The sequence below is a fragment of the Solanum tuberosum genome, unplaced genomic scaffold (genome assembly GCF_000226075.1).
Source record: "Solanum tuberosum cultivar DM 1-3 516 R44 unplaced genomic scaffold, SolTub_3.0 scf00362, whole genome shotgun sequence".
Taxonomy (NCBI): domain Eukaryota; kingdom Viridiplantae; phylum Streptophyta; class Magnoliopsida; order Solanales; family Solanaceae; genus Solanum; species Solanum tuberosum.
The window spans coordinates 253,390-279,794 of NW_006239284.1; the positions used below are offsets into that span (position 1 = coordinate 253,390).

The window sequence follows — 26,405 nt, forward strand, 5'->3', positions numbered from 1 at the left end:
AAGAGCACAGAAATATGTAAATTGTAGCTACGGCTCTAATTAATCACCAAATAGTTGTCAATGTCATCCTTTACATTCTCAGCCTCAGCTCTGCAAATGCAATTCGCCGATTCGTCGAAATTTGCAATCCCATTTCCAACTCTCAGCTTCAAATGTCAAAAACATGTAATAATCTCAAGAAATGTGAAGTTAGGTTCCCGCATATTGCCAGCATTGAAATCTTCTGACCAAGAAATGGAAAACGAGGGTTCTTCTGAGATTGCAAATGACCCATCTACCAGTTTCTTGTCTTTACTTTGCCCCCTGCTTAAACTCTTTTCAGTGAGTTTGTTCTTTGTCAAATATTGATTTCATTTTTTTCTCCTTATTGAGTTAGGGTCTTCTTGAGTTTTCGAGGACAAAAACTTAAACCTGTTCATGGGTGAGCGGGTTGAGTTATGAGAGTAACGAGTGATATTTAATGGTTGGAAAATACTGGTTTCTCTTTGGTAAGTTGGTAGCTGCAGTTTAATCTGGATTTATCTAACAAATCTTCAATTTAACATTTATAACACCAACTGCTTCCTGGGGATGTGTCTAGTTCAAGGTCGTGCATTATGCTGCTGATTCTATTTATCAATGTTTATCGGTTTCTTTGCTGCATTCTTCATGAAAAATTTATTTGACATTCTTATGTTTAATAATATAATCGGTCATCATGCAGGGAGGAGACCCCTCAAGCAAAAGAAACTATTTATTGGAGGTACCAACACATTATAAGTTCTTCGATTTGTTTTTCATTTTAAGTTCTGCAACTAACTATATATATAGTCACTCAACTTTTATTTGATTGCACCTAAGTCATTATATTACTTTTTGTAATGAAAAAATTATTCCACTTTGTCTAACGAATATCATAGAAAGTCACTCAACTTTGCCTAAATATCACATAAGATCACTAGATCATTGAACCTACAATATCTGTTCTTTGTAACCACATATTTTAGTGACTATGTATGATGCTTAGACATAACTGAGTGGCTTTTTTGTTTTAAAAAATAGATTACTGATTACTGTGTTGCTGACATAAAGTTGAGTGACTTTTTCGTTACAAAGAAGTGAAAGTTGAATGACCATCTTTGTAGTTAAGCGCTGTTATTTGTGCACTCTAACTCTTCTATAGATGTTATTGTCTACTGGTAATGCAATCAGTATTTATTGAGAAGTTATTTGAACAGGAAAAAGAATTTGAGGTTGAAAGACAAATGGAATGGAAAAAAGAAATATAATGGAGCTAATCTTGGATTGATATTCTATTTGTGGGTAGTTCTGGCAAAAAGAAAAGGGGATAGTAACATATACATCCGCAAATGTTTAAGAATCTCTGTATAGACTACTGTTTAGTAGTTGGATTTGTAATTAAGCTGCAAGTTTGTATCCATGAAGTTATCTTGTCCTTAGCATGTTACTTCTCAGGATTACCTGCTAATCTAGTAGATATGCAGTTCACAATTTGCTTGTACTTCTCTTTTTATTTCCTTCCTGCTTTTCATAAATTTGAGCTACATTAATAGTATGGAGATTTTACAATTTTTGGAAAACTTTTGTGTTGGATCTTTAGATAATTATGTTTGAGAGAAGTCGAATTTAACTGAAAAAAGACATTAATGCCATTTTCTACAAAATACGATTTAAAGAAATGTAAACATGAGTGCTGCATGAATCTTGTGAAGGGAACCAAGAATGAAGGATGATAAATAAGCACAAAAAGATCATGAGATGCAGTAATGAAAATCAAAGACTTAAGGATGAGGAGTTAAATTTTTCACCAGTTATTGACCTCCCAGGCCAAATAATCCTGGATTTTGCAGAAATTACAACAACAACATACCCCCCTCCCTACCTTGGGAGGTAGAGATGTTGTTTCCAGTAGACCCTCGGCTCAAGGAGATTTGAAGCAATTAACAACTTTTAAGTTTATAAATCGATTCATTTACTTTGTAAATAACTTTGATCATGGTAGCTTTGAACGTTTATGAATTTCACCTATTTCAATATATGACGTATTGGATATTAAATAAGACAACAGAAGTGAAAATTGGTACTTTATTAACGACCCTTGATCAGCAAACAATTAGCTTACTTGTAATAGAAGTTAAACCTAGGATTTTCCTTAGAGAAGTATAGACTTTACTGATGTATGTGCACAACCCTTGAACACTTGGATTCATTAATCAGGAAAAGACGAATAAGAAAAGAGAATTGATTGACAGTTTTTCGAACTGTCTTTCTGAGACAGCATGGCGCAGGGTAGATAGAATTTTTGAACTTTGTACCATCAGTTGTGCGCATCTTACAGTTGTTTATCTGACATAATTATAGGTATGTTTGCATAGTAGTTGTTAACCTTCTAAATGAGTTGATGGCTTAATTTGTTTTAGCCTTTCATGCTTCGCTTAATCCTTGAGTACCTATTTCTTGTAGGAAGCAACATCTATGCTTTCTACCTTGGCAAGACTCCCATGGGGTTCACGAGTACAATATGGTACATTAGGCAGTAAAGATGGGACTAACGTTAATCCTCCAATGCACCTTCAGATCTTTGAATTCGGTGAGCATCTCTTCGTTGTGGGATAAGCTTAAATCATCAGCCCCCTTGGCTTATAATCCCGGATGTTAACTAATATAAATATTACCAGTGGTCCCGTATCTGTGAGATTTGATATGCTGAACTAATCACATTGCTTAAAACTCAAAATCTTGAAAGTATTGTTTTTCTCATACAAGCATTAGAAAAAACAGAGTAGGAAACTTTAACTCTTAGCTTTTAATACTCATATGATTAGTGCTGAAGATACTGTTTCAATGCTTAAATTTGATAAATACCCGGCTCGTCATCTAACTGTTCGCATATTTTTTAACCTAAAATGAAGTGGTAGACCATTGTTTCGTAGTCAGTTCAACTTGAAAAAACTAGCTTATATTGTTAATATGCTGCTTTTGAAGTATTCTCACGTTTCTCAAGATATGCACACTTTAAATTTGGAAATCCCTAAAAGTGTGGGTAAAGGCAAACTCTAAATTGATTGTAGGAGAATACAAAGTTAACCTTTCATACACATCTAAATATGAAACCTATTACGAGCTTTCGTTAAGGGGTGTAGTATCCACATATAACTCGTGTAATGCTATGCCTAAATGCATGTGTTACTTCATCATGGAATAACTCAGGTTCTTATAGGAATTGTCAACAGAGGCATGCCCATTTTGCAGAAGGGTTAGGGAGGCAATGACCGAACTTGATCTGTCTGCAGAAGTGAGTATACTCTTACCTAGATCTAATTTGATAATCCTCATCTCCGCATACATGTTGTTTTAGTAATTGTGTTCTCCGAGCCAGCTTGAGTGCGCTTTGACTAATTACGTGCACTACATACTACCTTCCACCAACATAGGCAATGAGTAACTCTATCCACCAAGGTTTTCCTTGTAGTCCATGGTATTTGACTTTGGGGAAGCTCATTCCTTGAATGGATCATAACTTATACAAGGACAATCTTTGTAAGAAGGACCAAAGCACACTGAAAGATACAATTCATGGAGAGTAAAGAAATAGATCAAAGTTCAGCGAACCAAGTACCTGTATCTTACCCTTTCAAGGAAGGGGAAAAATGACATTATACAACATATTTAAATAAAAAATTGTAAAGATAAGACACTTGGGCCTAACTCAATCCCAAAGGCTAATTAATGAAGGGAGGATTGGCCAAGTCTATATAAGCAGACCACTGTCCATTCCCCAACCTATGTGGGACTCTAACCCACTCTAACAAAAATAAACAAATCCTACAACATATGGAAAGAAATCACCTAGTGGATTTTGACATAAGACCTCGTGGTTCTCAATCTACTTTATTGATCACACTCTTGGGCGCTCCTTATATATGTGGTATGAGCTTCAAATATTTTGAAGTGGTTCATTAGTCTAAACTATGTGATGTCCACACTGAATTTTTGATGTCCCATAATCTTGTGAAAAAATGTGGGTATCTCACTTGTGTTGGCTGAGTTGGAGCACTTTGAGAGACATTGGGATTTCGGATACTATAGGCGTTTTAAAGTTGAGGAGGTGAAGCGTGCTATTAGTAGGATGAGCAGGGGAAAAGCGATCAGATCAGAAGAGATGGTGGAGTTCTAGAAAAGCACAGTTAGAGTAGGTTTGGAGTGGTTGACTAGCCAATTCAATGTCATTTTTAAGACGACAAAGATGCCCGAGGAATGTAGGTGGAGCAAAATGGTCCTTTTGTTCAAGAACATGGGTGATATCCAGAATTGCAACAACTACATGGGTATTAAGTGGTTAAGTCACACTATGAAAGTTCGGGAGAGAATGGTGGAGATGAAGTTAAGGAGGGGTGTGTCCATTTCTCAGAATCAGTTTGGGTTCATGCCAGGGTGATCAACCATAGAAGCTATCCTTCTTGTGAGGAGAGTGATGGAGAAATATAGAGAAAGGAAGAGGAACTTACATATGGTGTTCATTGACCTTAAGAAGATCTACGACAAATACCGAGGGAAGTCTTGTGGCATGCCTGGAGGCAAGAGGTGTATAGTGGCCTACATTAGGGCAATAAAGGACATGTCTGGAGGAGCTAAAACGTGGTAAGAATGGTGGGAGGAGATTCAGAGCACTTTCCTATGGAGATGGGTTACACCCGGAATCAGCTATTAGTCTGTTTCTATTTGCCTTAGTGATAGATGAATTGACACGAAACATTCAAAATGAGGTGCCTTGGTGTATGTTGTTTGCGGATGACATAGTACTGATTGATGAGACTCGCGATGGAGTTAACGCTAGGTTAGATGTGTGGAGACAAACTTTGGAGACTAAATAGTTCAGGTTGAGCACGACCAAGACAGAGTATGTAAAGTGTGAATTCAGTGATGCGAGACATGAGGTAGGCGTGGAAGTGAGATTTGACACACGAAATATCCCCAAGAGTGATAGATTCAAGTACCTTGGGTCTATAATTCAAGGGAGTGGGGACATCGATGATGATATCACACATCGTATTGGTGCGGCGTGGATGAAGTGAAGACTTGCCTTTGGAGTCTTATTGATAAAAAGGTACCACCAAAACTCAAAGGTAAGTTCTATAAAGTGGTTGTTAAACCATCATTGTTGTATAGGCGGAGTGTTGACCATTGACCAGTTAAAAACTTTCATGTCTAGATCTGCATGTTGCGGAGAGGAGGACGCTGAGGTGGATGTGTGGTCATACTATGACTGATAGTATTAGACATGAGGATATTCAGAATAAGCCAATAAGGTGGGAGTGACCTATGTGGTGGACAAGATGAGGGAAGTGCGACTGAGATGGTTTGAACATGTGAAGAAGAAATGCATTGAAGTGCGAGAAGTTGGTTATAGAGGATATGAGGAGAGGCAGAGGTAGTCCGAAAAAGTATTGGGAGAGGTGATAAGACAAGATATAACCTAGCTTCAGGTTACCGATGGCATGACCTTAGATAGGAGGGTGTGGAGGATACGCATTAGGGTAGAAGGTTAGAAGGTAGTGCAGTATTGTCTTGCTTGTGGTGATTGGTGTTTGTAAACTTTGTACTAGGGGTATTAAAACTGTTTAGTATGCTGTTTAGTGTGTTCCGACTATCGCACTATTGTATTGTTGATTTGCTTCTTTCTGTTAGATTTTACACTACTTACATGTTACTTGCTATATTTTCTTCACTGGCTCCTTTTTTGTACCTGGATTTGCTGCCGAGGGTCTTTCAGAAATAGCCTCTCTACCTCCATGAGGTATTGGTAAGGTCTACGTACATTTAACTCTCCCCAGACCCCACTTGTGAGATTTCACTGGGTATGTTGTTGTTTCCTTTGAGGAAAATTCTTTTTTTTTCATGTGTTGGAACGAAAGAGTATTGTTTCTTGATCATGTTAAAATTTTCTAGTTTTGGTTTTGATTTTTCCAGATGTATCAGAAACATTTTAACTTACCCACCTTTTACCTGCTGCAATTTTTTTTTCTATAGAGTCAGAAGAAACATATGCAAAAAAAGCAATGCCAGCTTTTATGGTTTCAGTTGCATAACTGGATTCCTTCCTTCGTTTCTTTGAGTATGATTCCTCTAGAAAAGAGAAAAATGCATTTGTTACAATGACGTAGTTCGTTAGTAGCTTTTGGAATATAGATACAACCATCATTAGTTATGCCGATAACATTGCTAAGTGTTGAAGAGTCACCCTCTCTGTTCTAACTTACTATACAATGCCTACCATTTTAGGCAGAGCTAGACTACCCAAGTATTTGATCCTTTTCCCTAATGGATAAGTTTCCATACATTGATATAGGTACCACTTGATTTCTTCGTTTTCCAAAAAGAACTTTTTGAGGAACTGTTCCCCACCTTCACGCTTTTGGGTACTTTTTTTCCAAGTAGTAATCCATGCTGATTCCATAATAGATTCTTTCTATAACAAAAGAGACTCCAAGATAATAATCAATTCACACTTTCTCTTCATCTCCATGGTTGTCAAAACAGAATTAAAGTCAAATAGAAGGAAGTATTCATTAGCCAATTTACGTAATTGCATTATTTGCAAGTTAAGACCAGGAGAGCAGTTGGTTTCTTGTTCTTTGTGATTTTCCTCAAATGAGGGTTGTAGGGTTTCAGTTAAGACAAGATAACTTGAGGACATAGAGGGACTATGAGTCTATCTATGTATGGACTGGCTCTTGGTTTCTGTCTCTCTCTCTTTTTATTTTTCTCTTTAATCAGTAGGTTTGATTGTTGGTTTTGGAATGTTATAGTGTCTTTGCAAGATATATCAAAATTCAAATTGACTTGTGTATCGAGCGTTCAAATAGAAGCAACAAAAGTTGAGTGAGGCTTTCTTCTTCCAATTTTGGAGGTGTAGGGAATTTGAATCTACACCTTTTATACTGAAGCAATTTCATCTTTTTTACCGCCTTTATTGAGCACTGCAATTTTTCTTATGTAGGATCACCAGATTAGCAAGATTTGGGAAAATCCATTTTTTCAGTATCATTGTAATTATTAGGTTTTGTTAGAAGCTGTACACTTGTACAGGTACATACAATTAGCGATGTGCCTATCATCGAGCTAGATGCTATCTCAATTAAGAGACCACCAGCATCTATTTGGAGAATCAACCTTGTGATAGTCTTGGTAATATTGGTGAGATGACCTGGACCTGAAATACATGGGCTTCACGCAAACTAGCTAAATCAAGTCTTGTCCTCAAAAAAGTTCTCAATTTTACACTCAGATATTTTCTTTCGGAGATCCCAAGGGTTGCTGGCTCACAGTGTCAAAAGGTGGAAATTCAGCAAGATAGTTGCATATGCTTTTAAAGAAGAATTAGTTAGTAAAATTTGGTTAACCCTTGCTTTCAGTTACATTTTTTGTAAAACCTTGCCATTAAGTTATGTAATTATATAAAATAGACATATCATCTGACCATCTATTTAAAAAAAAATAGACATATCATCTGACCTGAAACTTTCCATTAAACATGAAAAGCTGCAAATCTTCCAGCTACTCAAATGTATTTCTCCTGAAAAATTCAAGTTTTAATACTTTAAAGCGCACTATGAATATTGAAAATATCATTTTTGTGTTCCACACAATGCTACAGATGAATACGGAGCATATAGAGGTGTTATGAAGTGCGTATCAATGTTTGTAGGTAAGTCGCGTGGGAGGAAGATCACAATAAGGAAGGAAGAATTTTATTTTTAAAAAAAGAAATATAACAAATGCTAGGTTTGCCATGCCCAATGTTTCGACGACGCGAGCCATCGCGCCGGTGGGCTTGGCAAAGCAGAGGGACTTCTGGGTGACACATAGTGGTAGCTCCTTAAGAAGCAGAACTTTAGGTCACCAGGTGTGATGGCGCAGCTTGGGGCGTGCGACCGTGGCTATAAATAGCAAAGTCAGGGCAGCCATTATTTTGTCCAAATTTTGGCTAAGTGGTGGAATTTTATCAACCCCATTTCACCTATTCTTCAACATTTACACTCAATGTAACTTTTATGTGATTAGAGTCCTAACTAACATTGGAATTGCTAGATTTCAAGAAAATCTTTCGAGAACTCTAGAAGAGGAAAGGTTTTCTTCAAGAAATTAAATCTAAACTCTACGTAGGTTTTTGTGGATTGTTAGTGAGTATTTATGCTAGAAATAAATGTTTGTTGGAGTTGTTGGTGGATGGGTGACCATAGATGCGGAAATCTAAATATGCATTTTACTACATTAATGAAGTTGTTGGGTAGATGAAGATGATGATAAATAGTGGCGATGGAGTTTTGATGGTGTATTGTTATGGATCAAATGAACCTATTAGCATTGTTGTTGAGATTATTTAGGATGGTTAACACATGTTTCCCCAAAATAGTCCATTGTGAAATTTTTGAAAATTAGGCGCAACTATAGAACACTTAGTTGATTAAATGGAGATCATTATGAGATGATGATATATTTCTGTCATGACCCAAAATGGATGTGATGACACTCGTCTATTCCCACCAAGACAAGTCAGCCTCAAACCCAACAAAATGAAAGAAATGCAGAAATTAAAACAAGAATAACATAAGAGCGAATAACTTAGTCATTCTAATATAACCTCAAAACCTGGTTGTCACGTGTACAAGCCACTAATGTATAAAGTTCAAAATTGAAAGATAATTACAAGTCTCAATGGCTTTGCTTCTCAAATAGAACAAAACATAACATAAGGAACAAGAGGGCCCGCTGGGATGACAAGCAACTACCTCTCAACATCCTTTGAAAGCCTCTAAATAGAAGAGCAATCACACGGATCTGGGCTCGGAACCTACACAATTGTAGAAGCAAGAAGTGAGTACCAAATAACACGGTACTCAACAAGCAACCTACTAAAAAAAGCAAATTAGCTAGAATACGAGTACTCTTTTCATCCCAACCGAACCTCATCACACTACAACCTGCATTGAAATCAACCTAACCTTACAGTTTTACAATACATAGTTCACAAGGCTTAACAATCACAGTCCAACAGTTACAGTTCAACAACCAACAAGTTTCAAGTATGACAATCACAAGTATCAAGTAGATCAATCACAAGTATTAAGTAGATCAATCACAAGTGTCAAAATGCATCAAATCACAATAGTCAAACCCTTACTGGAACCATTTTCCTTTGGCACAATATCACTCGTCGAAACCATTTTCCTTCGGTTTTATATCATATCACTAGCTGGAACCATTTTCCTTCGGCTTTATATCATATCACTTGTCGAAACCATTTCCCTTCGATTTTATATCATAGCCCTAGCCGAAACCATTTTCCTTTGGCTTTATATCACCTCACTTGCCGTAACCATTTCCCTTTGACATAATCATGTCTCATCATGGTGCAAAGAAATCAATGCAAATAAGCAATTTCACACCATAAGGAAGAGACAACAACTCAAGCAATTCAAGTCCACAATAATGCCATCAAAGCATTTCATCAATCAACAAATTAGGGTCCACAACAAGGCAATTCACAAAGCATTATGATCTACATGTTGCCTTTTTCATTAATCTCCTTTTTATTCATTAAGATTAATCAAGTGGAATAAATGAATCCATCACCTCATTCCCATTACTCCCCAACACACAATGAAGGGAAATACAAGATTCTATAAGTTTTACAAGGTTTAGAAGATCCCTTGCCTCAATTTAATCAAAAGTCAATCCAAGACTTGAGTCTTCCCTTTCCGAACAATGCCAAAGCCACACAATCTATTTCAATCAAGTAATCATAATAAGATTCCGGAATTAACAACATCCAAGTCATACATTTTAAAAAATGGATCAAATCAACTCAAGAACCCGATTCCGTAAATGAGGTTTGAATTCGAAAATCTTTACTTGAAAATGTTACCCAAGGCATTTGGAACTCATTGGTGAAAACCATTTCGAAAAAATAATTAAATTAGTTCACAATCACCATTTTACTTTAAAACACAAGTTCTTGAAAAATCTTGCCATTTGCCGATCAAAATCCCAAGTTTTGATGTTAAAATCCATAAATGAGAAAAGGGAATTAAAGTTTTATGGTCACAAAATCTTACCCAAATGATTTAGGACAAGAAATCTCTTCAAAATCGCCTCCAAGGCTTTTCCAAAACCAAAATGCGGAAAAAAGGGGCAAAACCCCAAAATTGCAGGTCTATTAACCTTCTCTGATCTTGCAAAAGAGGACATAGGTTCGCTTAAGCGAATGTCGCTAACGCGACCCCCGATTCGCTTAAGCGAACCCCGCTTAAGTGAGGTCTCTCGCTAAAGTGAAGCCTCCTTCGCTTTCGTGAAGGTCACTTAAGCGGGCTGGCCTTCGCAAAAGCGAGGCCTGCTAACACCAGCAAAAAAATACAGCCAACTACAAATCATCAAATGGACCCTCAGGATTTGTTTGGAACCCCGTACACACAAATAATGCTAATTGACTTACTTGACATTCTGGACACAATGGAACCACCGAAACACGAATCTGAGGGCTCCTTGACCCGAATCTCATGAAAGTCGAGAAATGAACATACCGCCTAAAAAGGCTAAATCAAGCTCGGGACCTCTAAAAATTCAATCAAGACCTTACTTAGAACTTAGACCATCCCCCAAATCCAAGAAACTCTCAGAATGCCGATCCGAGAATCCGAACCTCGAATGTTGACCAAAGTCAACCCAAAGGCTAAAATCTCAACAATTTCAACCTTAGGACCTCAAATCCTTAAAAAGATTCGGAATTTGAGGCCGACAACTCCCTTGGACAAGTCTCCACACTCCAGGACTGATGGAATCAACAAAATTCCATTCCAACACTCGAAACTCCAAAAAACACCAAAAACCACTTTTAAGCTACAGCCTTTCAAAACCCAAAATTTACGCAATTCAAAACTTTCACTCAAAGCTCGAAATCAACTGTCAAAACTCAATGAGAAATGACTCGGGGTCAAAATTGGGAGGTGTAAAACGGTAATTTTACGAAAATTTTCAAATTAGGTACTGTTGTGATGACCAGTTCATATATGTAGAATGAAGTCGTTGGGTACCGTTGTGATGACCATGACAATTTTAAACTATTTAAGGGTGACTTGAGGTATGTTGGGACTAAACTATCTCATGAGATTTCCATACGAATTTATGACTTCGAATTGATGATTTAAATGAGATTCGATGCATGTGCCAAACAAGCTTGAGTGGTCGCTCCTTGGTTTGAAATAAATGTTGAAATTGCCCAATTGTCCAAGTCTTGAACTGTATATAAGTGGTTATGATTCTTATATGATTCATGTGTCGTTTGTGCAACACACCATGCTTTTCAAATGTTTCTCATAACATGTTTGATTACAAAATTTATGAAATATTTTCAAATGATAATAGTGGAATCAGTTTCTCTTGATTTTCATTAAAGAAATGACATGAGCTACTTGATATAAAGAAAAAGGAAATGAGTAATAATGATTGTGTGTTGCCTAGTTGATCAGGGTATATACTATGTGGATGGTATCCTGATGTATGCAACACCACTTGTGTAATTGACGTTGAAACACGCAATATTGAGAATGATGTTTGAAATGTTAATCCTATGAACAAAGTTCCTTTGTTGAAAAATGAATTTCTTACCTCTACATTGGGTACTTGAATTTCTTGAACTTTTTTTTTTTTTTGGTTTAACTGGCATATATATTTCATTCATACCAAAACATACAAGTTAGTTCAGACAGCCTGGACAAGCTGCTCTATTTACAATCATATCACTACAACTAAGAAAAATTAGAAAAACTAATCAGGATAGTTAGAAATCTCTTGTAGTCTCCTTCTCCAAATTGCATTGTTTCTGCCTAGTACGTGTAGATGGATCACCATGTCTTTAATCAACAATTCTGGCTGGAATGTTTTCCTTTGAAATTGAGCATTGTTTCTAGCTTGCCACAACTTATATATCACCATTGCAAAAGCACAACTTGTTATCTCTGCTGTTCCACCTTTTTTCTTAGCTATTTGGCTCATCCAATGCAATTCATCTTCCCATCTCATGGGTTGTCTGTTATGCCCCAACCATTGTAGTACCCACCTCCAAATGTTTGTGGTAATTCGACATTCGAAGAATAAGTGTGCAAATGTTTCCATGTGCAATCCACATAAAGCACATTCTGGTGTCACATTGATTCCAAAACTTCAATAGTCTTTCAGCTGTTGCAAGTCTCTGTTTTATGGCCAACCATAGTATAAATCTATGCCTGGGGTGTATCCTTGGATGCATTGTTAGAGATTTCCAGGCAATTTTAGGATGGTCTGGAAGCAGGGAAATATACATCTTGTGTATTGAGAACTTTCCCCTAGTTGTATACCCTGCATCTGCTGTGATATTGTCCCATGACTATGGCTTCTAATCCTCAGCTGCTCCCTTGCCTCCAGCACTTTTCTAACCACCCAAGATGCATTCCTGGGGATCCTTACTGGATACATGTCTCCAGTTTTGATGTAGTAGCTATGAACCCACTGCACCCATAAACAATCTTTCTTTCTATCTATGTCCCATAGAAGTTTAAGAATAGCTGCTTTGTTCCAAGTGCATAGGTACATTATATTAAGTCCTCCTGCTGCTCCTGGTAGGCAGATGTTTGCCCAAGACACTAGAGCTTTCTTTGATACTGTTACAGCACCAGTCCATGGAAAAGTTCTACAGAGTTGTTCAATTGTCTTGATTACTTTCTTGGGTAAAAGAAAATTCTGAGCCCAATAAGCCTGTACTCCAAAAAGGAATGCTTTGATTAATTGTAATCTCCCTGCATATGACAATAGTTTGGCAGACCAACAAGTTATTTTAGCAGTTATCTTCTCAATTAAAGGGAGGTATGCATTAACTCCAAGTTTTTGAGATGCTAGAGGCACTGCTAGGTATCTGAATGGCAAAGTCCCCTCAATGAATCCCAATGCTTCAATTATGCTTTGCTTTGTATGATCAGTCACCCCAGCAATGTATATGGAACTCTTCTCTGTATTTGCTTGTAGGCCTGATGCCTACAGAAAAATTCCTAAAGGCAGCATACATCAATTTGACTGATATTAAGTCAGCTCTGCAATACATCAATAAGTCATCAGCAAAGCAAATGTGAATGCTGTTCAGTCTTTCACACCTGGGATGATAATTAAAGTCCACATTTGTTGCCATTTGCTTGAGTTCCCTTCCAAGATACTCCATAGCCAATACAAAGAGATAGGGGGACATGGGATCCCCCTGTCTGATCCCCCTTTGTGCTGGAAAAGGTTCAGTTAGCCCACCATTCAAAAGCAAAGAATATGATACTGTAGATATACATTTCATGATCCATTGCACAAACTTTGCTGGAAACCCCATATCACTCATCAACCTCTCCAAGAAACCCCAATCCAAAGTGTCATATGCCTTCCTTAGGTCCACCTTTAACACACATCTAGGTGAAATCCATTTTCTATTAGCTCTTGAATATTTCATGACTGACCATGATATTATCAACTATACTCCTACCCTCCACAAATGCTGATTGGGCTTTATCAACAAGACCAGAAATCACTAGCTTCAGTCTATTAGTTAAAACCTTAGCTATGATTTTATATAAAGTGGTGCAGCAAGCAATAGGTCTATAATCACTAACCTTTGCTGGCGCTTTGACTTTAGGAATTAAAGTTACTGCTGTAACATTAATAGCATGATGGATCCTACCAGTCTGAAAAAAATGTAGTACAGCTGCTATAACATCCTTTCCAACCACTTTCCAGTTCTTTGTAAAGAATTCAATGGGAAAACCATCCACTCCTGGAACCTTGTCCTTGGGATGCTCTTTATGGCCTCCACTATCTCCTCATTTGTTACTTCCTGTATGAGCTCTCTTTGCTGCATGATAGTTAGGCATGAACCACCTCTAACCACTCTAGTATTTAAACATTTCAATTCAGATGCTTTTGTCCCCATCAACTCTTTGAAAACAGAAATAAATTCTGCTTCAATTTGTAAAGGTTCTGTCAGCTTTAGACCAGTTTCAGTACAAATGGAGGTAATAGTGTTATGACTAGACCTTATCTTCCACTGGGCATGGAAATATTTGGAGTTGGAGTCCCCAAGTTCAATCCAATTAGCCCTAGCTTTTTGTCTAAGTGCAGCCTCTTCAATATTACTCCATTTCTCCAACTCTATGATTGTCTGTTTCTCCTGATCAATAAGTTCCTGATCCAGTTTACTAATCTGAATTTTGCCTTGGATTATCTCCAGTTTTTCCCTTAGTACCTGCAGCTTTTGCTTATATGAAGCCATATAGTTGTTTATGTCCCTGCTTTGATGTTTTACATTCTTGAGTTTCCCCCACACCTGCTTCATATTAATCTTCTCCACACTATCACCCCAAGCATTTCTCAGTTTTTCAGCAAAATCAGGATGCTCCATCATGTTATTGAAAAACCTAAATGGCCTTGGATGAATGCTGTTATATTGCTTACATTTGATCAGGATGGGAGAATGGTCAGATACTGAAGGATTCAAATATTCTGCCTCTATATGTCCAAACTGTTGCAGCCAAACCATATTCCCAAAGGCCCAATCAATCTTACTGTAGACTCTCTTATTTCCTCCCTGTTTGTTGAGAATCATGAGGTCTCGGGTTCAAAGCCAGTGGAGGCAAAAACTCTATGTGATTTCTTCCAATCTGTCCAAGTCTGATGTAGGCAGTTATCAAAACAAATGTTGAATGTTAAAGCTATTTACTTTTCCATATTTCAGTTTTATCTCTTATTTAATTTGCCATGAGGTTATCTTATGCTCCAAATGTGACTTTGTAGATTTACCCATGCCCAAAGGGTTCAGTGAGACACCGTGAAATGGTTAGAAGATTGGGAGGCAAAGAACAGTATGTAGATCATCTCTAGATAATTTTATATTGAGCTTTGTTAGTTTGACAAACATTGGAGGATTTTTTTTCCTTCTCCTTTAACAAACAAGTTCCGGAAAGCTAGATAACATGTAGAGCAAATAATGCTGAACCATGAGAAGGTGAAGATGCAAGAAGATCTTTCATGGATGTCTATTATATTGTATTCTTAATTTGTCTTTTCTTTCTGAATCACATCTTAGTATACCTCTTTAATTGGAGATCTTTGCCTAGTATATGCATATGGATAAGAGGCAAGAAGCTAATTAAACTAGGTATTCATTTAGGGCCATATTTTTGGTTCTTGCTTAATGCTGTCCTGGCTGTCATTCTTAACATAGTGAATTGCTGCTATTTTACAGGTTCCCATTCCTTGTGGACCCAAATACTGGAACTTCGCTCTATGAAAGTGGTAAGAAGCATGAGTAGTGCAGTTCCTTTTCCTTCGTACTTTTTTGGTGTTCAAGGCAATTTCATTTGAGTGCTGAATTACTGTTCATTTTCCAACCAAATGGGTGCAATACCACATACATGCTTCAGCTTTTAAATGTTAGTGCATGGATCACGCTTTTAATTTGTGCTACCCTGGATTAAGATGAAGACTAATACCCTGTTTGGCCAATCTTCTAAAATCAGCTTATTTTGGTGTTTTTCAAAAAAGTACTTTTGGTGAGAAACAGTTTCTGTTTGGCCAATAAATTTAAAGCACTTTTGAGCAACAATTAGCGTTTGACCAACATTTCTAATAGTGCTTCTTAGTATATTTTTTTCAAACGTACTTTTTCTATAAAGTACTTTTGAGGGAAAACCTACATCTTCTGAAAAACAGCTTCTGCTACTTCCCAGAAGCACTTACTTTCTCCCAAAAGCTTGGCCAAACACCTTTTTTTTTTTTTTTTTTTTAAAATTTTATATATGAGGACTTGTTGTAAAATATAAGCGCTCTTGGCCTCCCAAAAGCTTGGCCAAACAGGCTATAAGCATAGTTGTGCCCTTGATTGTCTTACTAGCTTAAGAACAGATCCAGCTTTCTGTTTTCTTCTAAGGGTCAGGGGAGGAACTTTTATATTTGGAGTACAGTTGTAGGGATAGTTACATCATGTGAAGAGAGAACTACTAACCTGGTAGAGCCTTTCTCAAGACATCTTAATACCTTCCTTTTGGTTGTAACTTGAGAAACTTTGATACCTCAATTGATATGATGGTTCGCAATATTCAAGATGGCATACCCTTGGTATTTACACATTAACAAAAGCAAAGCATATGATCTTATGGTTCTCTCTATCACCAAAAACAATGGAACCCTAGCTTAGTTCTCAGTTGTATCTGATTTAGTGACTTGACTACTATTTACCTTCTCTTTTACTGTTTTACATGTCTCTATTATGTTCTAGGTTTTTGTTGGAATTCTTCCAAGTTACTCCTCTTCCATTTGCAATAGCACACAATAAAGGCAAGCTTTAGTACCCCCTATTCAAAGTGGGCTTGCTTTTTGCACACTGGATCACCATGCAAGCTCATCATTGCTAGAGTAAGAACCAGTATATATTAGGCAGTCTACAAAATCTGATGGCATATGGGTCAGAAAAATTGCTAGCAAAAAGTAAATGCTTTACCATCTCAGGTTTTGAGTTAAAAGCAGTGGTTATTATCTTCAACAATCTCCTGACTTTTATCTCTCCAGTGTGCTAAGTTTGTTCTGATTGGTCAGCTAAAGAATGAAAGCTAATCTTGGGATTCTTTAAGGGAACCATGCCAATGGTTGTTATTCCCTTGTTTCTAGGAGTTGGTAAGCACTTCCAAGGGAAATATATACACACTGTCACCTTTCCATGTCACTTCATCAGCTCCAGTACAAGGAAGGATAGCCATAAGAATGGTGACCAGTTCACCAACTGCTGTAGTTCTCTAAATCATTTTCTTCCAGCTGAGCGCCATTGTACATTTTAAGTACATAAGCTGCTATAGAATGAATACCAAGACCCATATGTCCTAGGTTCGTAGCAAATGAATAACTTGCCAAAAAGAAAAGAAGCAAATAAAGAGAAAACAAGAGCTGCAATCTGTGTTATGCATTATACCAATTCCTTTTTATCAGGAGGCACCTCCTTTCTAATTGGGATATATGATATTGAAAAAGCTGATGAGACAACCAGCATTCTATACAACTCTGTTCCTCTAGTAAACTAATGAGTGGTTTTTATTTCTCAGGTGATATTGTTAAATATTTATTTCATCAATATGGTCAAGGAAGGAATCCATCTACTGGTCTCTTGGAAAGGTATTTATCATAGCTATCATGCTAATGAATAGGCATCCTAATTTGGGGATCTTTTTTCCTGGTGGGTGTTGGGAGAGGGACTTCTGCATGGATAGCAGAGAAGGCAGAGGTTACTGCAGAGAAATTACCTTCAGATCAGTTTTCCATGATTAATTTCTCTTTTATTGTGCTTGATGATGATACTTGTGCTCAATATTGAAAATGCACCCGCCTGTTGACTTCTCCAGTGAATGTAGGTGAATGGGAGGTCCAAATTTTCAGTGCGTTATAGTCCACATGCTGTTTGCCTTTTCCCACTTGAGCAGAATGATATATAGTGATTAATGTGGAATAAGATTGTTGAATAATTTCATTCATATTTTTCTATGTCATATACATGGCTTTATATATACGTAAGAGATTGTGGAATAGAATCACCTAAATCCGATGAAATCTGGGATTATACAGAATCATATATTTTACATTAAGAGAAAGAATCAGAGTAATGATATTCTAGATTACCACAATTATCCTAAGATCTTAGAGGATCGTATCTTGATATGAAGAATATCTTCTCATCTTAGAGAATCATATCTTTGATGACAAGAATATCTTCTTGGAAATCCTCTATCAGCCAACACTCCCCCTCAAGTGGGTGAATGGATATCTTCCATTCCTAGCTCGCTTATTAGATCTTGAAACACATTGTTTGGCAGTCCTTTTATTAAAACATCAGCCACCTGATCTTTTGTAGATACAAATGGCATACAAATGAGTCCGCTATCTAGTTTCTCCGTAATGAAATGTCTGTCTACCTCAATATGCTTAGTGCGATCATGTTGTACAGGATTATGAGCTATACTTATTGCTGATTTATTGTCACAATATAGTCTCATAGGTCCTTCCCATCTTATCTTCAAATCATCAAGGATTATCTTTAACCATAACAACTCACAAACTCCCATAGCCATAGGTCGAAGCATCCAATTGGGTAAGTTCACATATTTTGGAACTTAGCAGAACCTACGGAGTGGCGTTTGAAGGTTTCAGGGGAGAAACACATGCATTACTGATGAAGCTCGATGAAAGAAAGAGGGTGATGGAGAAGAAAGGGGAAAATAGTGAAGCATCAACTTCTCGACACAGAGGAATTGGCAAGAATGAGCTGAAGAATTTTCTGTCAACAGAGGGAGAGTCCAGCCACTATTTCTCAAATGAAAGTAAATATATTATCGTGGAATGTTAGGGGGATTAACAAGATTTCAACAAGGAATCTGGTTAAGAGCTCTCTACTTAAATGGAGAGCTGATGTTTACTGCTTTCAGGAGACAAAAATCAGCAAAGATGTAGAGAGGATTGCCGAACAATTGTGGGCTAGTAGATGGATTAGGTGTGGGTATATTGAAGACGATGGCAGTAGTGGGGGGTCGTAATTATGCGGGACTCAAGAATTTGGGTAGGCAGTAGTGTAGAGGAAGGCAAATTCTCAATTACATATAAATTCTAAGCTGTCCAAGATGGGTTTTGCTGGTTTCTCACTGGTGTGTATGCTCCACATACCAGAACTGAAAAATTAGAACGCTAGGAAGAAATTGCAGCAGTTAGAGAGCTATGTGGAGGTCCTTGGATCACCTGTGGGGACTTCAACTGTCATGCCCCGAGCCTATACCCTGAGCAGGACTGGCACTCGATAACCATTGCTGGCCCCAAGCGAACCCTTGGCCTGGCTTAACTCATAGCGGACGACTTAAAGCATTAATACAAGGATTCAAATGCACTTTAAAACAACTGTCTCAAATAAACTTGGAACGTTTAAGGACAAACATTCAGGTTAGCCAAAGTGGCAACTCAAGTCTTTTAGCAAATCATCTGAAATACAAGACTAAAGAACTCATATCGAATTGTCTATGAAGCCTCTAAATACTAAGAGGGATGTCAGGACAAGACCCCCGGTCATCCTAACAACTAACTAACAAGGAAATAAAAGAGAATCCTCCAGAAGCAATGAGGCTCACCAACTAACTTTGAGTGCTCAACTGGATCAACGAGGTGTTGGATGCTGATCCTGGTTACTTGTATCTGCATCATAAGACGATGCAGGCCAAATGGCATCAGTACATTGAATGTACGAGCATGCGAGGGGAAAACTAAACATGACATAGACTTGAAAGGAATCTGAAAAGAACACTTACCTTAGCTTTACTGAACTCATGAATACTCAACTCAAATGCAAAGTAAAACAACAATAAAGGTGCAGTTTATACAAAGCATTTAAAACAGTAGATGACAACTCAATGTATTAAAGAAATACAATAACAACTCAGTTTACATATAAAGTAATATAATACTGTGGGAGTTTCTCTAACCGACAACCATCACTATGAGCTAAAGTGATGATATAACGTCTCGCCCACGCTGCTAGAACTCCCTGGAGCTCTGAGTGGCGCGGAGCGCCAGAGGGCAAACTTCAGAAGCTGGGTTGGGGCGCTCTGGCTGGCATTTAAAACAGTAGATGATTCTCTTGTGTTCTGTGGTACAAAAGTATCACAAATTAGGCATCTGAGGGCAATACTAACCATATTTGAAGCCATTTCAGGTCTACATGTGAACTGGCAGAAGAGTTGCCTGTTCCCAGTTAATCAAGTCCCTAATATGCAAGGCCTAGCCGACAACCTGGGCTGCCAAGTGGCTTTTCTTCCCACCAAATACCTGGGGATGCCGTTGGGAGCCAAGAACAAAGAATTGGAAGTATGGAGTGAAGTGAAAGGAAGCTGACAAGGTCGAAGAGTCAATATTTACGAATAAGAACCAAAGGTATCAAATTAAAGAATTAATCTCACCTCTTAAGAGTCGTTCTTATAAGGTTGTAAGATAAATCCTAAGTAGCCACACACAAAGGTGTAAAGAAGAGAAACTCTCAATTAATAATAATGTTGTCTGTCTTAAAATATAAAACCCCCTGTATATAGGGAAAACCTATCCCAAATAGAATGAGATTCAAATCCTACTTTTATTGAAACTTTAAACTAGGAAACTTTGAACTAGGAAAACTTTAAACTAGGAAAGTTTTAAACTAGGAAAAATTTAAACTAGGAAACTTTAAAATAAAGAACTTCTTAAACTAGGAAACTTTGACTTTAACAATTCAGCTTTTTGGGCTCTTTTGTTGGGCTTTGTGTGGCCCAATCTTCTTCCATCTGGGCTAGGACTTGAACCATAAAATATGTGTAGCACCTACTCTATTCTTCTCCACAATTCTTGGACTCGTACTTGGGCTTTTCTTCCATGATAAGCATCTTCTTGATTTCCCATTGAAGCCCAACGATCTTGGCTTGCAACTCCTTATCTTGAGACCTTGATGGTTTTCTTAGGGCTTCTATAGCCTCATCCGTGTCCATGGAGCTATCACCTATGTTGCTCGGACTCTTCAATAATGACAACAGGTGTGTGTAGGTGTGTGTCAGATTCTCCAAAGTAGTGTATTTTTGGAGAATCCAACACGAGTGCGGCATCGAAAGTGAAGAGTCCGCACAACTTAGCTTTAGACTCCATAGTCAGTCTCCACTCCTCCAATCTATCGTTAACTCTACTACGAGTCTCCTCCATCAAAACAATGTTGACGCAGCTTTTTAGGGTGAGATGTAATGGTGTAAGTTATTTTTTTTAATCAAAAATAAATAACTTACACCATGACATCTTACCCTAAATAAGTCGCGTCAATTCATCCATCACCAAGGCAAATAGAAATGGGCTAAATGTTGATCCCTGATGCAACCCATCTCGACAGGGAAGTGCTCCGAGTCTTCTCCCGCTGCTCTTACTCGGGCCTTGGCTCCATCATACATAGGGGTGGGCATGGTATGGTATATACCGAATTACCATACCATATCAAAATTTTTGAAGCCGTGGTTTTAGTATTATGGTATTTGGTATGGTATATGGTATACATTTTAATTTTTTCTTTTGTATTGGTATTTAGAAATAACATACCGTAATACCGAATACCATACCGAAGTATATTGTTACATAAATAATTAATATATATATATATATATATTATTATTGTTATTATTATTATTATTATTATTATTATTAAAATACTAACAAATATGCAACCTAGTATTAGTATAAACTAAATGTTTAGAAGTTGAAGCTTTGGCTACTCTATTTTGATTGAAATGTATTTGAAATTTAATTGATTAACAAAAGGAGTTATTTGTACTTTATTTTGAATAAATATTTCTACACGTGTAATGTGTTTGTATGATACAATTGAGACATTTTTTTAATTGTCGAAGTCATAATACTCTATTATACGAGTATATATTAGTCGAAGTTGAACAAACAATGGTTACCGATTTACCATACCATAGAATACCGAACCATACCAAATTAAATTGGTATGGTAATGGTATAATGTTTTAAAAACCGAACACCGAAATTACGGTATAGAAACTTTCAAATACCGTACCGTACCATACCATGCCCACCCCTAATCATACATATCCTTTATCTCCCTAATGTAGGCCACTGGTACGCCTTTAGACTCCAAACGTCACCAAAGAACTTCTCTCATGACTTTGTCGTAGGTCTTTTCAAGGTTAATGAACACCATATGCAAATTCTTCCTCCTCTCCCTATATTTCTCAATCAGTCTCCTCACAAGATGAATGACTTTAGTAGTGTAATGCCCCGGCATCAGGGGCGGTTGGTAAGGTATAAAAAAAGTCCTTGGCCTTAGGCCCCAATAAATTGAGGGCCTCATTTTTTAGTTAATTAGGTAGGATTAAACTAAAAAAAAAATTAGAACTAAGACAACAAATGCAAACGACATTAATGAATGAAGTGATAGCTATGGCAATTACTTTTTCCCTTTCCAATAAAAAGTTGTGTACTTTTTATTTAATGTACAAGTTATCTTTTTTTTTTTACCTTGTTCTTTTTCTAATTTTATTTTTATATATTCTATCCTCCTCTCTTCCTCTCTTCTATTTCTTCTCTCTTTCTCTTTTCTAATCTTATATCTCTCTCTTATTCAAAGCTTAAGAATTTACTTGTTCTATTGATAGTTTATATTTTAAATTTGGAGAAAAATATATTGCAGCAACCTAATTCATTTTCGAAAATCAAGTCTTCATAGTTCTTGAATTCGGTAATATCATTCTAATTTCTAATATTATTTTTGTTTTGTGTCTTATGTTTATTATATTTTTTATTTGATATTGTAAATAGGGTTTAAAATATTTGTTAGATTTTAATATGTCAACTAGAAAATATGAATCCGGTCATTCAAAACTTAAAAGGAAAAGAAAAGTCTATAACTTGATAAAATCTCAAAAAGGTGCTCTTGATAAATTTTAGAAGTGGTTTGGCTATATTATCGATTGAAAAAGAATTATTAGAAAGATTGACTACACAAAAATTATTTACAACTTTGCATCTCAAAAAGCTAGAAAAATAGATTTAAAATAAAAACATTTTTAATTTTTTATTTCTTCTTTTTAAGGCCTCTAGTTTGATTTTGGCCTTAGGCCACCAATGGGTTTGAGCCGCCCCTGCCCGGCATGAATCCAAACTGGCTCCACTACCTTCTCCAAAACTTTCATGGTGTGATTTAGCAGCTTAACACACCTGTGCGATCCGAAAACCCTAAACAAATTTGAACGGAGGTGGGTGGTGAGGCTGCAGTCGCCAGTGAGCAGTGAATGGAGACGGGCGGCGCGGTCCAGTGTTGTGTTGCAGATGAACAGCTCTGCGGGTGAAGAAGCAGATAAAAAATGAACTGCAGCAAGAAAAATAAAATATCCTCTCTAGAACTACAGCAAGTGCTCATGATATAATATGATTATCAACTATATTTCTCATTAGCAAAAGGTTTTATTTTAGACTGTAGAATCTTTCATATAAAATGAAGTTCATGTATCTGCCTTGTAATTCAATATCCATTTAGAAATGGAAATTTGGAGAAAGAACATAGAAAGGATCATCATACAGATCACTAACGTGGTATAATTAGTGGTTTGGATACATCTTTAACGGGACGTCTACATGTATGCAAGTTTGCTTATGTTCTCCTAATGTCTTTTTCAGCTGCTTTTGCTTCCTGACACTAACAAATATGCCTATACTTACCCTTGCTGGACTTGTTAGAATTATGCTTTTGAACTGTGGTCACTTTATTTTACTACTTTAGTTTTTTTTTTTTTTTTAATAAATCTTTGTTAATGTTAACTAGTTATTCCTAATTTCTAGTAATTACTTAGGTAAAGATATGATTCTATGGAGATATTCTAGGCTAGGATAATGATCATATTTTTAGTATATTTTGCTGCAAGTTTCCTATAAATGTAGAGTTCAACAAAGCTGAATAAAATTATTCCCTTTGACAACAATGCAGTATTTTATTTCTCTGTTATTTCCTAATTCCTTTGTTCAAAACCAACAAGACTTCTATAATTTGTTAAATACTCAAACGCTAGGATGTTTCTGCATAAGATCACAGTGTTTTACTTTCACATGAGCAGGAGATATTTCATGTTCTCTATAAATTTTAGTGAGCAGTAAAGTAATGCAACCAAGTTAATTAAGACAGTAGACACTCATACTTTTAAGAGCTTGTTTGGGTTGGCTTTTTAAAGCTAAATTGGTTAAAATAAGTCAAAAGCCATAAGTTAGAAATTCTAACTAATGGCTTTTGGCTTGTAAGTCAAAAAATAAAAGCTAATTCAAATAGGCTCTAAGATGATAGTACTATTTCCTTCCTAGTATAGTATGTCATGCTAAATAGTGCAGTAGTCTGAGTTGCGTTTATGGCTTGAAGAATGCATATTCTTTAGCCATCTTTGTTTATGATTTTGACATAATTTATACATTGGCAACATACAGTACTATCTTAACAGGATGGATGCCAACTCTTCTTCGAGCAGGAAGGGGAATGACATTTTGGGAAAGATCCAGGAAAGAGCCACCACCTAAAAAGCTTGAACTCTTCTCATATGAGAATAATCCTGTAAGACTGCTACTAAATCATTCTTTTTTCAGGAATATTGACTGCTCGTTTTGTATCTTGAATACTTCTCTGTGCACTATGAAGCTAGGAAATTTTTATTTAATTTGAGTTCAGATAATCAGATATAAACTGGCTTGTGTTGGAAAAAATGTCGTGGCCATACTAGTGATTTTCAGAAACTATTGTTTTACAATCCTTACCAGGTACAACTTGTGAAAGGTTCTACAACATTTTCAATTTACTAGTTATTTGGACAATCTGCTGTATTTTTACCGGACAAACTGCTAAATTTATTGGCATTTAAGATTACACAGGCACTTTAGTCATGAACCTGCGTATCTGATTTTGAAAGAACGATGACAAATATAGGCAAAACCTGTGCTTTATGTGCTTATTTAACTTATTAAAGGCGTCTCATAATTGTTCTGGCACATGGATAGAGGCAGATCCAAGATTTAAGTTCTATGGGTTCAACTTTTAAGGTTCTTAGCATAGAACTCCTTATATTTCTAAAATCATGGGTTCATATCTACTATTTATTGAATTTTAATGAATTTTTGACCTATAAATTTGTACTCCATGTTGAAAGTACTGGATTCAAATGAACCCGATATGTTAAAGCCGCATCCGCCCCTGCACATAAAGTGAACTTAATTAGGTTCTATTAATGCATCTGAATCCTGTTTACCTCAAAAAAACCGTTGACCATAAAACACAGAATGTAGATCAGCAGTAGGGGTGTACAAGACAAACTGTAAAGTCAAACCGAACCAACGAACCAAATCAAACCGAAAAAAAAATCGATTTGTGGTTTGGTTTGGTTGGTTTTGCGGTTGAAAAAAAAAACCGACCACTCTTGGTTTGGTTTGGTATTAAAAGAAAAAAAGTCAAACCGAACCCAAGATACATGCAAGTCATAGTGTGACCCTTAAATACTTGGGGAAATCCCAGAAAAACATATAATATGAGCAAAAGACAAGCATGCCGATGCACTGTTGGGAAATACTTCTGTTCTGGTGAAATTAATAAAATTGTTTCCTTCGTTTTTTTTTTCTTTTTTTCCTGTCACAGTATGCTCGAATAGTTCGTGAAGCACTTTGTGAACTGGAGCTTCCTTACATACTAAATAACATAGGTGAGGGATCAACACGTGAACGGTCACTCATCAAATTATCTGGTGGAAAGGAGGTTAGAATTCCTTTTCAATGTTCTTGTTCGTTTATACTTGCAGTCTATCTCCCTTCTATAATTCTGGTAAGGCGCTAATAGAGCTTGGCATTGTCAGCTTAAAGGAGGGTTGCGGTAGGTTAACAGCCTGCATAAATACTCAAACTTGATGAATTCTTTGGAACATGTCCCAAATAGAGTGGAATGGATGCAAAGGATGGATTCATACGGTTGATCCCACTAGTTGGTAGTAATATTTAGTTGATTGATTGATAATCTGTCCCTCTGCTGGTTATATCTCTAACCTCCGTGTTCATAAGACCTAAATAAGTCATGGGCCTGTCAAGAAACTCCATATGTAATTGATGTTTTATGTTGCAAAAGTTCCGGAGAATCTTAAGTTTGGCTAGATTGCTTTGCAAACATGATCTGATCTCTTTGTTGCAACTTATTCTACTTTATTTCTTTATGCTTTAGAACAGATTAAAACAAGATAGTGCATCACGTTTGACATGAACTGTTTTCTTTTCATAATTCTTAGGGCATCTAGCATTTTGCAAGTAAAATTCAAAGTGAAGTCCAATTTATTTTGCAGGTGCCTTACCTTGTTGATCCAAACACTGGCACACAGATTGGTGACTACAAGAAGATAATATCATACTTGTTTCAGACCTATTCTTTGGATGTTCTATAGTTGCATGCTTCTTAAAACTGATAGGCTCTCTGTCTTTTCCTATGTACTAGTCTTGGGTATTTCAAGATATATAATGAACAAATCTCAATCAGGAGATCAGAGAGGAGTGGAACTCAACGAAGGAAGAAGAAGAATGGAGAGAATCAATTTGGGAATTTTCATCTGTATTGAATTAATCTGTACAAGTGGCTCACAAGTATATATATACACACTGTTTATCTACTAATTGTATTGCTAGCTGGCTAACTGATTTCACAGCTCACCATTTCACTAACTAACTTTACGTAGCATTAACTAACTAATTCAGTAATTAATCAGTTTAGCTAA

General features: G+C 36.7%; 1 protein-coding gene across 2 annotated transcripts; it reads left to right on the plus strand.

The window, feature by feature from the left end:
* LOC102587547 (uncharacterized) lies at positions 1–26,405 on the plus strand. 2 transcript variants are annotated; one of them, XM_006361508.2, is made up of 10 exons: positions 1–321; positions 704–742; positions 2,464–2,590; positions 3,234–3,295; positions 14,860–14,927; positions 15,311–15,360; positions 17,160–17,229; positions 24,094–24,217; positions 25,289–25,405; positions 25,980–26,405. In XM_006361508.2, the coding sequence occupies exons 1-10, from the start codon at positions 61–63 to the stop codon at positions 26,076–26,078; spliced, it is 1,017 nt and encodes a 338-aa protein (XP_006361570.1). In that variant the 5' UTR covers positions 1–60; the 3' UTR covers positions 26,079–26,405. The 2 variants fall into 2 exon arrangements, with proteins under 2 accessions (XP_006361570.1, XP_006361571.1); XM_006361509.2 differs by lacking the exons at positions 2,464–2,590; positions 3,234–3,295.

Coding starts and splice junctions, on each gene's coding strand:
- LOC102587547 (XM_006361508.2), top strand. CDS start 61: ATGTCATCCTTTACATTCTCAGCCTCAGCTCTGCAAATGCAATTCGCC. Junction 14,928..15,310: donor AGATTGGGAGGCAAAGAACA/GTATGTAGATCA, acceptor GCTATTTTACAG/GTTCCCATTCCTTGTGGACC. Junction 17,230..24,093: donor TCTACTGGTCTCTTGGAAAG/GTATTTATCATA, acceptor GGCAACATACAG/TACTATCTTAACAGGATGGA.